General features: G+C 46.9%; 1 protein-coding gene and 2 non-coding genes across 3 annotated transcripts; all 3 read left to right on the top strand.

The window, feature by feature from the left end:
• Positions 1-8,358: 8,358 nt before the first annotated feature.
• TPT1 (tumor protein, translationally-controlled 1) lies at positions 8,359-13,727 on the top strand. The gene is made up of 6 exons (XM_027674335.1): positions 8,359-8,531; positions 8,765-8,838; positions 9,500-9,690; positions 10,403-10,508; positions 11,780-11,896; positions 13,238-13,727. The coding sequence occupies exons 1-6, from the start codon at positions 8,504-8,506 to the stop codon at positions 13,238-13,240; spliced, it is 519 nt and encodes a 172-aa protein (XP_027530136.1). The 5' UTR covers positions 8,359-8,503; the 3' UTR covers positions 13,241-13,727.
• On the top strand, positions 13,042-13,171 carry LOC113963813. Its single transcript, XR_003532971.1, has one exon. It is a non-coding gene; the product is annotated as a small nucleolar RNA SNORA31 (small nucleolar RNA).
• Positions 13,728-14,173: 446 nt separating the features above from the next.
• Positions 14,174-14,309, top strand: LOC113963807. Its single transcript, XR_003532966.1, has one exon. It is a non-coding gene; the product is annotated as a small nucleolar RNA SNORA31 (small nucleolar RNA).
• Positions 14,310-16,433: the final 2,124 nt, after the last annotated feature.

Here is a 16,433-nt window from a genome sequence, read left to right as displayed (position 1 = left end):
GACTAGTGTTATGACCTCAAGTTACTGGATTTCTGTTTAAAAAGATGTTTTCCAAAATGCAATCTTTTAGTCCTGTTGCCTGCTTTCCCCTACAGTATTTTAGAGTGATGCTTTGCACAACTGAGACACCAAAAGGTTCATCTACTCATTTCTTTATAATAGGTATCAAATCCTGCCATTCTGCTGGAGCATCTGCAGCAAAGTTTGCTTTCTAAATATAACTCTGTTCCTTATTTATTACCTGCTGGTAGTGTCAGAATTTTAGGGATAACACCATTAACATTCTGTGTGCTCTGATGATTATTTCTCTATTGACAAGACCGAGAGCTCATATAACAATGACCTAAACAGCACACAGCAATGGATCAAAATGGCAGAACTCAATTTCAGGCTTTAAAACATTTCTGAGGCAAATGACATTTTGACATTTGCCTCTAATGGTTAAAAACTCAAGAGACTCCAGCTCATCATGTGTGGACACTAATTATCTGGAGAGAATGCTATCTGTGTGCAGCACCCAGCTGGCCAGGAGCCCAGAGGGGCTGTATCAGTTACAGGCCCAAGACTGAATTTTACTTGTGCTGGTCCTGAGGCATTTCACGTGACATGGGAATGACACCCATGGAAAAAGCTCTGGTCTCCAACCAAGGTGAGCAGAGCCCTGCTTGCCATCCACCGGCTCCTGTCCCGCCATCTAGTGGGGTGTCTCCATATATCACAGGCACTCAAACAGTCCTACATCTGGCGTGAAAACACAGAGACCTAGCAGCGGGAAGTCTTCTTTGAGTCTTCTCGATGGGGATCGCTAAGTTAACTGAGGATACAGTTCAGCTCAACGTCTTCAGGGTGGAAAACTAGGCAGAGGCATTGGCCTTAGAAAAAAAAGATGGTTAACTTTGGAGCAGTGCCTGCAGATAGAAGTTGTAACCTTGGCTCATGTTGCAGTAAAACCAGCTGTGATGTGGGATGGAGCTGTGAGCTGCCTCACTGGGACCCTCTTCTCCCATGGCTCAGCCGCTGTGTTTGGGCTCTGGCCTGTCCCTCACTCCCTGCCTGTGCTGTGCTGCAGCCAGGCTGTGTCTGACCCTGTGCCTTGCTCATCCCAGCCCTGGCTTCACTTCAGATCCTGGTCCCACACTGTTGGCCTGGCTGGGGCACCATGGGGTGAGCTCTTGTTGAGGAGGACACTTCCCCTGCCCACCTCACCACCACCCACACTCCCAGCTCCCCTTCCCTTATGTAGTAGGCCCAGCTGCTCCATGGGAAGTCAGCTTGCACTCACTTAACAAAGAGATATAGTGGTGAGCTATCTCTGCTGTGGAGGTTAAATAGGATAAATTCCACTCCCATTCTTTGCAAAACAATCAGGGCAGGTGTGCACTGATTTTTTTTCTGTGGATGAATTTATAAATTTTCCACTCTGGTGTAAGATCAGATCTCTCTGCAGAGAGAGAGCCAGGCTTACTGCTCACAGATTAAGCAAAGTCCCAGCAAGCACAATTAATTAAATTGCTGCTCACCTTTCCCTTAGGTTTGGCATGGAGGGAGCATACATCTAATCTGAGTCAAAGGACTGTACCACATGTAATTTAAATAGGACTACAGTAGGGACTCACTAGGATTAAAGCTCTTGGCACTGTAGAACCTGAATGCTTCTCCCTCTGAGCACCTGTGATTTCTAAGCAGACTCATCTTGCCATGCAGGACAACAAACACATTCCTCTCTCATAACATCCCTTTTCCAAACCCTCTTGTTCATTCTGGATAGGGATATGAGGATATTATTTTTATCCCAATTGTGTAACCAGTCTAAACAGGTGTAAATGACAGCACATAGTTCACCTAAAAATCACTGGGTGAAGAATAGAGCTAGAAAGGAACTAGAGGCAGCCTGTCCCTCTATTGTGGGGCAGAATCAACCGTTATCTGTCATTAATGATGGATTTAACATGCTTTCTGATCTCACATGAGCAAGTTTCTAGACTATTCTCAAAATAGGGACAGAGACTCATAGAATATGCTGAGTTGGAAGGGACTTGCAAGGATCATCGATTCCAACTCTAGAAGTAGGTAGACAGGCTGTTCCTTGCTTCTCTATTGGCTGTACTGGAAAGCATTTTCAATGCCTAATCTAAAACTCCCTCACAGCAAAAAAACCTAACTCATATTTCTTCTACTCATTCCCTCTGCTCTTCTGAACCCTTGTTGATCAGTCCATACCTTTTTAGAAATGTGTTGTTAAAGTTTAAGTCAGTGCTTTAGGAGATACTAGCAGCACCAAACAGAGCTCAGCTTCTCACCTCGTACAACAGATGAGGTTTCTTACACATGACATCATCACTTATCTACTCCAATATGGTGTGGGCTTTTCTCAAAACAGGTAAAAGGGACATTAGGAAATTTTTTTTCACCAAAAGGGTAGTCAAGCATTGGAACAGGCTGCCCAGAGAAGTGTTTGAGTCACCATCCCTGGATGTATTTAAAAGACATGTATATATGGAATTCAGGGATATGCTTTAGTGGTGGACTTGGCAGTACTGGGTATACAGTTGGACTCGATGACCTTAGTAGCCTTTTTCAGATTAAATGTTTCTATGCTTCTATGATTCTGGTTCGGCTTTGGACCCACCAGTATCCCAGATCTTTTCTGCAGAACTGCTGCCCAATTCTCTGTCCTGTCTGTAGCTGATCATTTCTGCTCTGCACGCCAGAGCACAACACAGGGCATGCATACAGAGCACATCATCATCTCAGTATCCCCTGGCATGTGCCAGTGGCAAAAGCCTACAGCAGAGCAGAGGACCGGGACAAAGCAGCACTTCCCCCATGCACTCTCTCAGTTCCTCATAGTGTATGGCTCAGAGCTTGCTTAAATGTTGTGTTGCATCCATGTATTTAAAAAGCTTTGACAGATTTTCCTTTAGTAAATCTGTTTGACTGCTCATTGTCCTGTTGGCCTTGTCCAAGTACCTTCTAACAATTCAGGCCTTTTGTCCAGCATGTCAAGATCAATTTTAATTCTAATCTTAATCTCCAATACACTTCGGGTCCTTCCCAACCTAATGTTATCTGCAACCTTAATGAATGCACCCTCTATTCCATCAATCAGCACATTAGTGAGACACTGACTAGTAGCAGACCCAAGGAGCAGGTGCAGGCCTTTCTCCACAGCTCTTGACTCATGGGGATGTCTATAAGGTTACCAAGTCTAAAACTGTAGGTAAGCAGCAGCTTGCTTCAAAGTATTATCTTGGCAATTGCAGTTCTACTTTTCCTAAAAATGCAGTAGTTGCAGTGCCAGCTGACATCCTCACACATCCCAGGGCAGGGTTTAGGTGAGCTGACCTGGTGTATGTAATGCCACAGATAAAAGGGGTTTGTGGCTGCACAGTGACCTCTGTGTCCGTTCGAAGAAGTGCAGCAGCCATCAAGCAAAACAGAGCTGTGAGTGTACAGCCAAGGAAGATGCCAAGGATTTTCAGAGACTCAGCTGCAACAGGAGGAATTGTAAATACTGAAAAAGGGTAAGAACACCTGCATTCATTCTGCATGCAAGAGGGGTTGTTGCTGAACTGAAGACCTTTCTTATATTCTAAAAAGTGATGCCTTTGTTTGGGGTATCTTCATCTATCTAGTCCAGTCTAACATAGTCTGTTATTTGTGAATAGATCACACCAGGTAAGCTACACTGATGATCAAAGCTCACCTCTTTCAAATATTAATCTGGGCTTCTGGCTTTGTACACTGTGTAGATCTTAAGTACGAATTTTGGCTCGAGATCCAAAACAGTCCAAGGATTGCCAAGAACTGAAAGGCTGGCTATATTGCATAACCTAAACTCACCTGAAAGAAGCAGACTGATGGCATCGCTTTTGGAGTTCAATTCCCAATTAATAAGAAGGTTTAACACCTAGTGATCAATCTTTATTGCCCTGAAATGCACTGGGGAAAGAACTTGATCAAAACCAGTTAAAGCAACTGTTTCCACCTGTGTGGATAGTACAAGGGGATACAAAGTTACAGCCCCTGTTTCAGTCCTAAATTCCAGCCAGGTTTGTGAAGAAACAAGCTGATCATAGGCATATCATGCATCCTCGCTCCTAATGCCGGGAGCTGCACTGGGGAAGGGGACACTGGGCACAGACTGTCCTGACAGCCTCTCTGCAGCGCCAGGGCTTGTTCAGTCATTTAGTCTTCAATTTTCCAGTTTCTCTCTACCAGGATATATGTTTATATTCTTAGGAGGCCCTCCCCTGCACTCAGCAAATGATGTAAAATATCACCACTACTATGTGACTTTCACAGCCTTTTACAAGGGTTAGAAGAACACATTGGTGCCGTCCCTTATGTCACAGCCCAGCATCACCGCTCTTCCTCCAGCCTCACTTCTCATTTATTTCCACTGGTTGCATTTTCCAGGAGACTTAGCTGCAGGCAGGATCTCCTCCCTTTTCTTACAGCTCGATGGGAGTTGCCACAGTGGGCTGAAAATGTACTGTTTACTTAGGGAAAGAATGGCATAGTGTCAGCTGTCATGTGGCATTTTAATCCAAGACACAATTAGTTTAGCACAGTCATATCCAGATGCTAATACTTGATGAAAGTAACACTGCAATAATTCACAACTAGCTGAGGTGTGGCTTCCATGAGAAAGGCTTCTCGTGACACTCTGCACACACCTGCCTAGAAAATCCTCCTCGAACACTATTAAAAGACTCGTCTATAAAAGCACAGGATTTCCATCAGTCCTTGGGGACTTACACATCCCCAAAGATGAGGTGCGCTGTCAGGAAAACCTGTCACATCATTTTGGATGTCAGTCAGCAACTAAAAAGGTGGAGGAAGGGAGGTACCACCGTTTTAACCTACTACTCTGGAACATATTAACTCTAGCTAGATGCAAGAAGTGCTTGAAGAGGCTGCCTGCACAGAAAGCCAACTAAAATATTGCTAACTTAGTCCTGGGATTTATTCAGTTTTCTGAGTTTAAATCAGTTTTAGAAGCAACTCAAGTGAAAAGGATGCAAAACCTTTTCGACACTTCTAGTCTCATTTAAAGCTTGATGAGCTTGATACTGATTTAGCTTAACTCCACATCAAACTGGTGTTCACACAGGAGTCTATTTAACAGATGCATTTTTAAATAGTATCTCACATTTCACAATTGCAACTCTTAACATAGACCTACAGGCAAAACAACCTGAAGGTCCATCTACCTTCACATTGTGTTAAAGGATTTCTGCCCCGACTCCAGTAAAGGGATGAAACAATGAATTTGTAAGAGGTTTCCACACTACTGTAGAAATATTCATTTTTCTAGAGCAGTCTCTTCAAAATAAAACCAAATTGAAGCACACCTACTAACTGGATGTTTTTAGCTGCACATTACACTATGTAGAAGGAGCCAAATGTTCCCCTGTCACTCAACCCACTGCTAAAGATGTAAGTTGCTCTTTTTCTACTGTGGTTTGTAAAAAGAGGGGCTATCTTTTATCAGGCCAGATGTCACTGAGAAAAAAAAGACAGATAAGCTTTTGGGCAGAAGCCCCTTCTTCAGGCCTGAAACAGCAACGGTATTCTTGAAGGTGAAAAACAGCAGAGAATGACTTATATATTTCATTAGATTATGTAAGCAGGTAGACCATCTGAAAAAAAAGGGCACTGATATCTGGAGCAAAGGAAGGAAGAGCAGGGGAGGAGATAAAACAGGAGCTCCTCTGGCACACACAAAGAAAGCAATGAGTAATTTACTGCCTGAGGATGGTGAGGGACAGGGAATTGTATGCTGTGCCCTGGTGTCTCTGTCAAGTCCAAGATCATTATCAGCACTAAGCGTTTTAGGTCCCATGATGTCTTTTGAAGGTAGTTTAGCAATGTCCCCTAAGAATCAGGGTTCAAGTGAGGTCTGGATTTATTTCAACTGTGATGGGCTGCTGCAGAAAAGGATGTCCAAAGGGGGAAAAAAGGTCTAGGAATTACTGTCCTTCTGCCTTTCATCTCGACCCTGACTGCTGGGCTAAATCTCACTTATCCTTGGAAAAATATACCTGCTCCAAAAATCAACCACCCCTGTCACAAGTGCAGAAGCGGTGTCTCTGAACACACCCAACTTGATTTACCTGAGGGAGTAATAACAGAAAGAGTCTAATGGCTTCTTAATTGTTTGCCCATTTGAAAAGCATCACTTATTTGGAGAAGGTGCAGCACCCAGTACAGTGAATGAATGTCCATGTCCCAGTGTCACTGCCCTTGTAAGGGGTCTGGAGCCCCTCAGCAGTGTGTGAGCAGGGCTCACATTGTGGCAGTCTGTCCAGATGATGGAGATCACGATGAGGAGGCAGCAGCTGGAGGCGGCCAGGACAGCAGACACACACACACACATGCACACACCTGCCAGGCTGCCCATGGAGGTGACACCCGGGCTCTGGTGGGACACGGGCAGCAGTACTTCCCCAGGGTGTCTGGGAAAGACTGGGAGCACTTCTCCTTGGAAAGTCAATGTGTAGGGATAGGTACAATTTCAGAAGAATTTGTGATGGAAAGCTAGAACTTGATTTCGCTTAGGAAGACTGTAAAATGCCTTCTCAAATGGGTTAGATGTGGGGTTTTTTCCTTCCTTCTGCATTTCAGAGAAAGTTGCAGGAATAAGCTGTGATCAATCTTTCTCTCTCCCTGGTATGCAGAGAGATAACATGTTTGCAGGCATGTACAAGGCCTCCTCGGGCCAGAGAGGGTGGGGGAGGAGAGAGAAAAGATACAAAAAGCCTTGGAGAAGGCGGGGCATTGCCTTTTTCCCTAGGGGCCCGGTATGTGCAACATCGTTAAGAAGTGGTCCTTGCATCTGAAATAAACCTTTTTTTAATCCTTCCACTGCCTTGGCATTCTTGTTTTACCTTACAGTATTTATGAGCATGCCTATGTTAAATGGGAAACTGGTTTGGAATATGGGGATGCAAAGATGTTTTATAATACCACAGAAAGAAAAGAGAGTAATTCTCTCCCTGGAAAAAAAATTGAGGAAAAAGTGAATGCATAGATATGCCCAAAAGCTGCTTCCATTTTGCACCAACTGGAAAAAAAGAAAATGTAAATGTGATCAGCCCAGCTCAGTGACTGTGTAATGAGAAATGGGCCAGGGATGAGACATCCCAGAAACATCACAAGAAGCTAGACAAAAAGAAAAGTGTTACCGAGAGGTTAAAAGATTAGAAGAAAGAGGAAAATTGGTGTTGAAACCCATGAAATGCAAGGACAGGTGATGAGGGAGAGGCACCAGCCCTGCTCTGGCATGGGGCAGGACTGGCTGCTCTTCAGAGGTCCCTGCCAGCCCTGACCCCTTCTGACTTGGGAAGGATGAAACCCCCTTTCCCATTTTGCAAGTTGAATATGAGTCAGCAGTGCCCTGGCAGCCAGGAGGGTCAACCATGTCCTGGGGGACATCAGGCAAAGCATCACCAGCCGGTCAAGGGAGGGGATTGTCCCACTCTACTCTGCATTGGGGCAGTCTCACCTTTAATATTATGTGCAGTTTTGGGCACCGCAATGTAAGAAAGATATTAGGCTGTTAGAGAGGGTCCAAATGAGGGCAATTAGGATGGTGAAGGGCCTTGAGGGGAAACCGTATGAGGAGCGGCTGAGGTCACTTGGTCTGTTCAGCCTGGAGAAGAGTGAGGGGAGACCTCATTGCAGTCTACAACTTCCTCACGAGGGGGAGAGGAGGGGCAGGTACTGATCTCTTCTCTGTGGTGACCAGTGACAGGACCCGAGGGGATGGCCTGAAGTTGTGTCAGGGGAGGTTTAGGTTGGATATTAGAAAAAGGGTTCTTCACCCAGAGGGTAGTTGGGCACTGGAACAGGCTCCTCAGGGAAGGGGTCACAGCATCAAGCCTGAGAGTTCAACAAGCATTTAGACGATGCTCACAGGCACATGGTGGGATTCTTGGGGATGGTCCTGTGCGGGGCTAAGGGTTGGACTCCGATGATCCTGATGGGTCCCTTCCAACTTAGCATATTCTGTAATTCTATGATTTTTTGAGATGAGGTCTCACAGAGCTCCCTGCCCTCCTTGGCACACCCTGCCAGGCACGGCAGCCCTTTTTGGAAGGGTCCTCACCTGCTCCACCACCGCAATACGCGGCAAAGGATTCGGAGGTCCCCTGGGCGGCACCGAAGCAGAGGTGGGGAATCCCACACCAGCCTCCCCTGTGGAGCGGAGGCGCTGCGGAGGAGCAGGCGAGGTGGATGCCGCGGTTCTCCCAGCCGGCGCTGCGGGAGCGTCCGAGGCCGTGTCCCCCTCCCAGGGCGGTCCCGGGAGCGGCCGCGCGGGGGCGCCCCCCGCAGCGGGGCGGGGCCATGCGCAGTGCGCGTGCGCGGTGACGCGCGGGGCCGTGCCCGCTATATGAGCCCCGGCAGGCGCTGACTCGGCCTTTTCCGCCCCGCTCCCGCCCCGCGCCCGGGTCGCTGCGCTGAGACCCCGCGCCCCCGCCGCCCCCCCGCCGCCGCCATGATCATCTACCGGGACTGCATCAGCCGTAAGGGCGCGGGGGGGGGGCTAGAGGGGCGCGGCGCGGCCGGGAGCGGCGGTCGGGCGGGTGCGCGGGGTGGGGGGGAGAGCGGGCCGGGCCCGGGCGCCGGGCCTGGCGGTGCCGCCGCGCATGTGCGATGCGGGGCCAGGCGGGGGGGGCGCGGGGGCCGGAGCGGGCCGGGCGGGGGTGCGGGCAGGCAGGGGCTGACCCTGTGTATGCGTGTATGCGTGTCCCCGCAGAGGACGAGATGTTCTCGGACATCTACAAGATCCGGGAGGTGGCGGACGGCCTGTGCCTGGAAGTGGAGGGGAAGGTGAGTGCCCGCCCGCCCCGAGGGAGGGAGGGAGCGGGGCAGGGATGCTGCGGTGACTCTTGGCCGGTGGGGAGCGGGGATGGCGTCCCTGCGAGGGGCCCGAGGGAGGGGTGACCCACCACGGCCCGGTGCCTGTGCCGGGGCAGGGCTGGCTGCTACCCCGGGTGGTGCCTGAGAGAGCCCGGGTCAACCAGGCTGGAGTGTAATGGAGCCTGGGTCAGGCACCAGGAGAGGCGTCTGGCATGGCAGCCACAAAATCATAGAATGGATTGGGTTGGAAAGGACCTTAAAGATCATCTAGTTACACCCCCCTACCATGGGCAGGGATGCCTTTTGCTAGACCAGGTTGCTGAAAGCGCCATCCAACCTGGCCTTGAACACTTCTGGGGGTGGGGCATTCACAGCTTCTGTGGGCAACCTGTGTCAGTGCCTTACCACCCTCACAGTAAAGAATTTCTTCCTAGTGTCTAATCTAAACCTGTCTTTCAATTTGGACCTGTTCCCCCTTCTCTGGGAGATTAGTGCTTAGGCTGCAGTCAGGTTCCTTGCACTGATCTGTGGCTCTGGAGTCATGTCCTGCTCTCAAGTCATAGGTGTGTAAGAGTGGTAGCATTAAGGTTTTTTGCAGAGCCGTTAAGTTTTTTGATGTCTCTAAATCCAGATGGTCACCAGGACAGAGGGTCAAATTGATGACTCTCTAATTGGTGGCAATGCCTCTGCTGAAGGTCCAGAGGGAGATGGAACAGAAGCCACGGTCATAACTGGTGTTGATATAGTAATTAACCACCACCTTCAGGAGACCAGCTTCACAAAAGAATCCTACAAGAAGTACATCAAGGATTACATGAAAGCGTAAGTGTTGGTAGGCTTTTCCTTTGAATGGGATTACAGAGTTTTTGCATGGTTGAGATTTTAAAAACAGCATTGGACATATTCCTAGTAGGTGTTAGTTCTGATACAGGTGTGAAACTGGCTGTAAACTTCAGCAATGTCTGAATACTTGGCAGAACTGGAGCTCCAGAGATTGATGCTGGAATATCTGGGTTTATCTTGGCTGAGGTAGAGGACCTGATCACATGCTTTAGATCTAGTTTGTAACCTTGCTGTTTTCTTCTGTATTTTTTTTATGACAAACCTTCCTGTGGATGGGAGTGAGGTGGTAAAGAAAAGCTTTCTGAAGCTTTTCTAAATTGGCAAATATCTAACAAATGTGTGTGAATGGGACTTTTTGCTAATTCAAGATGTACTTTCTGTTCAGTGGATTGCTACTAAAGGTGAAAACTTTTTGTGACACTGATAGAAAGTGTTCTTGGTGCTGTGGAAATGACTTGCTGATTTTTGTCTACGACTAGCCTAGAAGTAAAATGACCCTGATACGAGTGGCAGGCACTGTTCTGCTATTTCACTAGCAAAATTAAATTTAAATTTGGGAGCTTTGAAAGGGAGTGGGGGGAAAGCAAAATTAAAGTTTGATAGTAACTGTTTCTGCTATGATGTGGCTTTACACAATGAAGTTAAACTAGAATATGTTTTCAGAGTTTTGATATTTTTTTCCCCCCTCCAGAATCAAAGCCAGACTTGAGGAACACAAGCCAGAGAGAGTAAAGCCTTTCATGACAGGGGCTGCAGAACAAATCAAACACATCCTTGCCAACTTCAAAAACTACCAGGTAACTTGTCTCCTTACCGTAGTATTGCAGTGTTACAAGCTGATTCACCTACTGAACTGGCTTGTTGAGGATTTTGAGTGCTCCTGTTGTGAGGATGTCTAACTTGCTCTTCTCTGAGACTTAGGGAGAAGAAACAGCAAAAGGGTGTTAGGTGTTTGGGGATCTCATTTCAGCTCATAATGCTTGTAGTTAGCTTGTAGTTGTTATTGTGGTTTAGGGACTGTGGAGTTAAGACTTGAAGTGTGGATCACTTTGGCCCTTGCTGAGTCTTACACTGTTCATAGCAGTGTGGTAAAATTATAGAATCACAGAATGGTTTGATTTGGAAAGGATCATCTAATTCCAATCCCCATGCCATGGGCAGGGACACCTTTCCCTAGACTAGGTTGCTCATAACCCCATCCAACCTGCCCTTGAACATTTCCAGGGACGGGGCATCCACAGCTTCTCTGGACAACCTGGGTCTATGCCTCCCACCTTTTACTTAAGAATTTCTTCGTAATATATAATCTAAATTTGCCCTCTTTCAAGCCACTCTCCCTTGTCCTATTGCAATGTGGCTTTGTAAAAAGTCCCTCTCCAGACTTTCTGTAGCCCCCTTTAGGTACTGGAATGCTGCTTTGAAGTCTGCCTGGAACATTCTCTTATCCAGGCTGAACAACCCCAGTTCTGTTAGCCTGTCTTCACAGGAGTGGTGCTCCAGCCTTCATCGTTTGGCCATCCTGGACTTGCTCCAACAAGTCCACATCCTTCTTACCTTGGGATCCCAGCTCCAGAGCTGGATGCAGCACTCCAGGTGGGGTCTCACCAGAGCAGAGGGACAGAATCACCTCCCTCAACCTGCTAGCCGTGCTCCTTTTGGTGCAGCCCAGGATAGTTGAATTCCTGGGCTGTGAGTGCATATTGCTGGATCATGTTGAGCTTTCTGTCAGCAGTACCCCAGATCTTTCTCCTCAGAGCTTCTGTCATACCATTCTCTGCCCAGCCTGTGTTTGTGCTCAGGATTGCCCTGATCCAGATGTACGACCTTGCACTTGGCATTGTTGAACTTGATGAGGTTCCTATGAGCTCACCTCTCAAGCCTGTTCCTTTGGATAGCATCCTTTCCCTCCTGTGGTACTAAAATGGGCAAGCTGTGGAGAGCAAAATCCCTGCAGCTGGTCAGGGAGACTTTTAACCTGAACTTAGTGACTTTGTACTGTTCTTGTATAAAAATGCATTTTCTCCTGGTAATACCTGATTAAATGTCTCAGTAACACATTGCTTTGAAGTTCTTTGTAGGAGAGAACATGAATCCAGATGGTATGGTGGCTCTCCTGGACTTCCGTGAGGATGGTGTAACCCCATATATGATTTTCTTTAAGGACGGCTTAGAAATCGAGAAGTGTGTAAGTACTGCCCTGAATTGGGTGAATGTGCCTAACTACATGATGAGCTCCTTCAGTGCAGCACTTGTTCTCTCTTATCCCTGTGTAAGTTGAACAGTAGCCATGAGTTTAAAAACTTAGAAGTCTGTGTACCAGCCTATTTGGTGCTTCATATGCAAAGTGCCTGAAACTTCCCTTGAATGCTATTAGCTTGTACTAAACGGGATGTAGTGTCACAGGAGTGATTCATGGTGACTTAATGGCTAAGGAATGCAGAAGGAATTGCCTTGGCAAGATGTGTGTAATTGGGAATGGTTTTAAACTATTAGATGAAAGACAGTGTGCTCTGATATGAAGCACTTGTAGTTCAGATCCCTCTGATGGGGTTTAATTGTGCACTGCTTTGCTTGGTCACGTTCCTTAATCTGATGCCCTTATTTTTTTATGCAAGAACTGTCAGTTTAAATGTTGCCCTAAATTTTGGAACACAGTAATACTTGATCAAGTATTTAACCTTATTCTCTCTGGAATCTCCAACTACCTGAGCTCAAGACAGCTCCTGTGGTCTACTTTAACTACTCTATATTGGAATGTGGTTGCAACAAAACAATATTTGGCTCCCAACACTTGTGTTCTTTTGCTTATTTGGAGAACTGTGGAATTAAGTGCAGTGTGGGATCACCCGTTGCTTTGCCCAGTCATTGTGGACTTATGAAGTCTGTTAATAGCCAGCTAAATTTATCTGTAAAGCCTCTTAAAAACTTTCTGGTATGCAAATCATGTAAAGATGAGCCAGCTTGTAGTGTGGAGCAGTAGGCAAACTAAGGAATGCTTTTATTGGCCAAAACAGACCTGGCACCTCCCGCAACCTGATGGAATGGTGATGTTTGTCCTGGGCCCTAGAACAGGCCAGACCTAGAAGGCACCTCCTTGGGAGCAGGAGCTTGTGTGCATCTTTTCTACGGGGCACACCTTTTGGATGTGCAATTTGGGTAACCTACATCTGCTTCAAGATAGAGTAAAAGAATATTGACAGGATATTCCAGTTTTAAGAGAGTACATTGTATGCTTTGGTACTTGTTTAGGAAAGGGTATGAATGAGTATTCTGTCCAGCTTGCTCAGCAGCTGATTGGTGCCAGGTGCTCTGTATGATTGTAAAAGTGATCAGCATCCTCTGATAGACCATGGGCACTTTTCCTGTTGCTCTCTGGTTTGCACTAAGATGCAAAACCAATTTCCTTGCGCTTTCTGCCTGCCTGACTGTGGCAGCCCAGATTGAATTAGGGAAAACACAAATAAGTTGTAGGAATTTACTGTGACTGTGGTGACCCTTGAGCTAACACTTGCTACTCTTGTTTCAGTAACAAATCAAACAGTATGGTTTTGGATCACTTGTCTTCATAGCTGGCTGCTGTTTCTTCTTCATCGGCACACCACCAGGAATCGGCAATGTCTAACAACTGGACTGATGTCATCTTGAGCTTTATTCACTTATTTTGACCCTGATTTGGAGTGGAGGCATTGTTTTGAAAAACAAAAAAAACATCTATCATGTAGGTTGTCTAAAATAAAACTCATTTAAACCCATTCTAGGTAATGTCTTTTGGTCTGATGTGTTTCTTAAGGTGACTCACAGGAGAGAGTGCGCCAGGGATTTGGTACTTTCAGTAGCATAGCCTGGTGCTAGTGTGCTACAGCTGGACTGTTTCCAGACAGATTTCACAGTTTGCCTGTGGCTCTGGAGTGCAAGAGAAGGCTGAGGTCAATAAGGCAAAGTCCAAGAAATGTCATAATGGAATGAACCACCTTCATCTTTCATGATTGCACAGACTTATCTCTGGAAAAAAAAAAGAAATAATAATAAAATCCCAGAACGGAATATGTGCTATTCAAACTGAGTGCTGCCTGAACTTCTTTGTCAGACAAGAATACTCGAGTTTGTCCTCAGTTCTGGTATGGCTCCAAGATCAAGGTAGGAGGATGACTGGAGGGAGCAGGAGTCTTAACACCGGCACTCTCTGAGCCTAGGTACTGGGAACGTGGGGAGAGGGTGAAATGACTAGGTTTTCTAACACAGCCTGGCTGTGGTACTGGCTCCTTTGTCCCTTCAACAGCTGTCAAATACAATGTTAACTGGAGCTCTGTCGAGTTGCAGGATTTGAGGGGTTTCTGTATTTGACCTCCTGGAGAGAGCTGTTGGAATGGCCTAGCCCTGGACTTCCTGCAAACCAGGCGCACCTCTGCTTGAGACCTGAGTGTTTATAAAATACTGTTCCTGCTGTATTCCTTGTTACGAAATGCATCTGTTTGACAGACCTGGAGCAAACGGCCGTTGCTTCTCTGGTTCTTTCTGAGATGCAACAGTAAAAGGTTCCTTGCGCTTTCTACCTGTCCAACCCTGTGGCAGTTTGGATTGAATAAAGGAACACAAATGCCTTCACAGCCCTGGCTGTCGCTGCTGACTGTGCCTGACCAGGGATGTTGCCTTGAACTGCAAATGATTAACTTTTTTCCTACTGCAGCAATGGCAGAGGCATAGGAGGCTAAGGTGCCTGAAAGGGGAGGGCATAGCCCACTCACCAGCTGTGAGTTTTTGCATCTTCGCTGTCTTGTGTCAGTTTTTGGCCCCTGGTACTGTAGGGTGGAGGTGGAGGTACGTTTCTGCAGAGGTGAGATAGATGTGGCAGCAGGCTGGGAGGAGTGAGAGACTGGAGGAGGGAGTGGAGTGTGCCCTAGTTATCTCTGAGGTTCCTGCCTGGTTAAATACATCCTATTTTAGTTCTCTGGGAACTTAAATTTTTTTTTTTTTTTTTTTTTTTTTTTTTTTTTTTTTTTAGCTTTCCCAAGAAACAATCTTGGGCCAGCTGAGCTTCTGGATGAGGTACAATTATGGTGTAATCTGCCTTCACTGAATGGGGCTGAAAGACAGGGAGGCAGGTTCAAAGCCTAGATTAAATCACTGGGTTGTCTCTTGCTTTCCTTGCAGAGGATTTGTTTAATGGGACCAGGTGAGGATGTTATCTTTCCTGTTGCATCTTTGTTAAAAACTGGGAGGATTAAAGGAAAGGGAGAGGAAACAGGTGCTTAGTTGAGCTTCTCAGTTGAGCTGAAGTTAGTGTAGGCAGGGCAGTGCTGGTATGGCTGTGCAGCCCCTAATAGCCCTGGCTCCCATTTCCAGTGAATCATGTTTAAAACTGCGAGGAGCTGATATGTGGGAGTAGAAATGGCTCCTCCCCCTTCCTGGCTGGTTATACCGAGGCTGGGAGCTCTGGGCACCAGCCCGGAGCAAATTGCCACATGGCACCTGTGTACAGCTGAGGTGCTGCTTTGAAAAGCAGGTGCTTCAAACCATGATGAGCACAGCCTTGCTGTTTGGTTGAATGGCAAATTGTGTGTCATCCTATCTGTCTTCCAGGCTAATTGGGGTATTTAATTGGTGTGGGCAAACATACCTAACTAGAGGGTTCTGTGCTCCAAGCAGTCTTGTGTGCTTTTCTGCACAGCAGAGCCTCTGATGGGAAGTCTTCCAGCCTGCTGTAAGGAAGTGTCAGTTCAAAGGCTGTGGAGATGAAGGACGTGGTTATGTTTGTTTTCTTCAGTGAGCTGCAAGAGGAGTGGTTTTGCTGCTTGTTGCACTTGCTGCACTTCTCAAAAACGTATTGCTGCCTTCAGTTTCTCAGGGAAAAGGGCAAGTCCTGCTGTTCTGCAGTGTCAAGTTTGTCAGTCATCTGGGAGAAGAGGTTAAACCACAATCAATGGCAGGGAAGGATCATGGCCATGACAAGTAGCTGTGGCAGTAACAAGCAGCTGTCGCAGCCACAGTGCTGTGGTAGCTGCCTGCTGTGGAGCTTGGGTGAGGTAGGGTTGGGAGTCACTACATCCTGGTAAGTGGGAGGTCCGTGGCTGGTAAATACACTTGTCAACAGTCTGTGACGCAACTCTGAGTTGGAAAGGAAGTCAGCGTATTTCCTCATAACCCAGTTCCTCTTCTGGCCCATCTTCATTTCAAGCAGCTGTTTCCTGGGGCTGAAAAGCTGAGGTGATTTGGGAAGACAAAGCTTCATACTTCACACAACAGCTTTGGAGTTATTTAATTGCTAAAAATCCCCAATGATTACAAATGACCCTGGTGCTGCTTAAACAAAAGCCTGAACTGAAGAACAGCTTTATGCCTGTCTTGCTTTAAAATGTGCTTATCAGGGTTGTATCTTGCATTCCTGCAAGATATTTTCTGTGGCTGGAAGGGCTGTGGAACTGGGAAGGATCCAAATAGCTTTTTCCCTGTGCCTCATGGAGCAGGTTAAGCAGCTAGGTAGAAACCTTTCCCCTGCTGGCTCAGGTCTCCTGCACCCACTATGAGCTGGATGCTGACAGGGGAACAAAGGCTGATTGCTTATGAAGAGGGGAAAAAACCCCCGCCTTTTTAGTTTCATGCTTTTGTGGTGCTTGGTTAGGGGACTGATGTCTTGGGGCTGGAGGAAGCAGCTGCTGTGCTTGGCATGTGTCCCACCTTTTGCCCTCCCACCCCACTCTTCCCCCTTAGTGCCTGCTTTTGTC

This window comes from Neopelma chrysocephalum, unplaced genomic scaffold (assembly GCF_003984885.1).
Source record: "Neopelma chrysocephalum unplaced genomic scaffold, ASM398488v2 Primary Assembly neopelma1_25, whole genome shotgun sequence".
Lineage (NCBI taxonomy): Eukaryota > Metazoa > Chordata > Aves > Passeriformes > Pipridae > Neopelma > Neopelma chrysocephalum.
The sequence above is the reverse complement of the archived record's forward strand: the minus strand, read 5'-3'. Positions and strand labels throughout refer to the sequence as shown.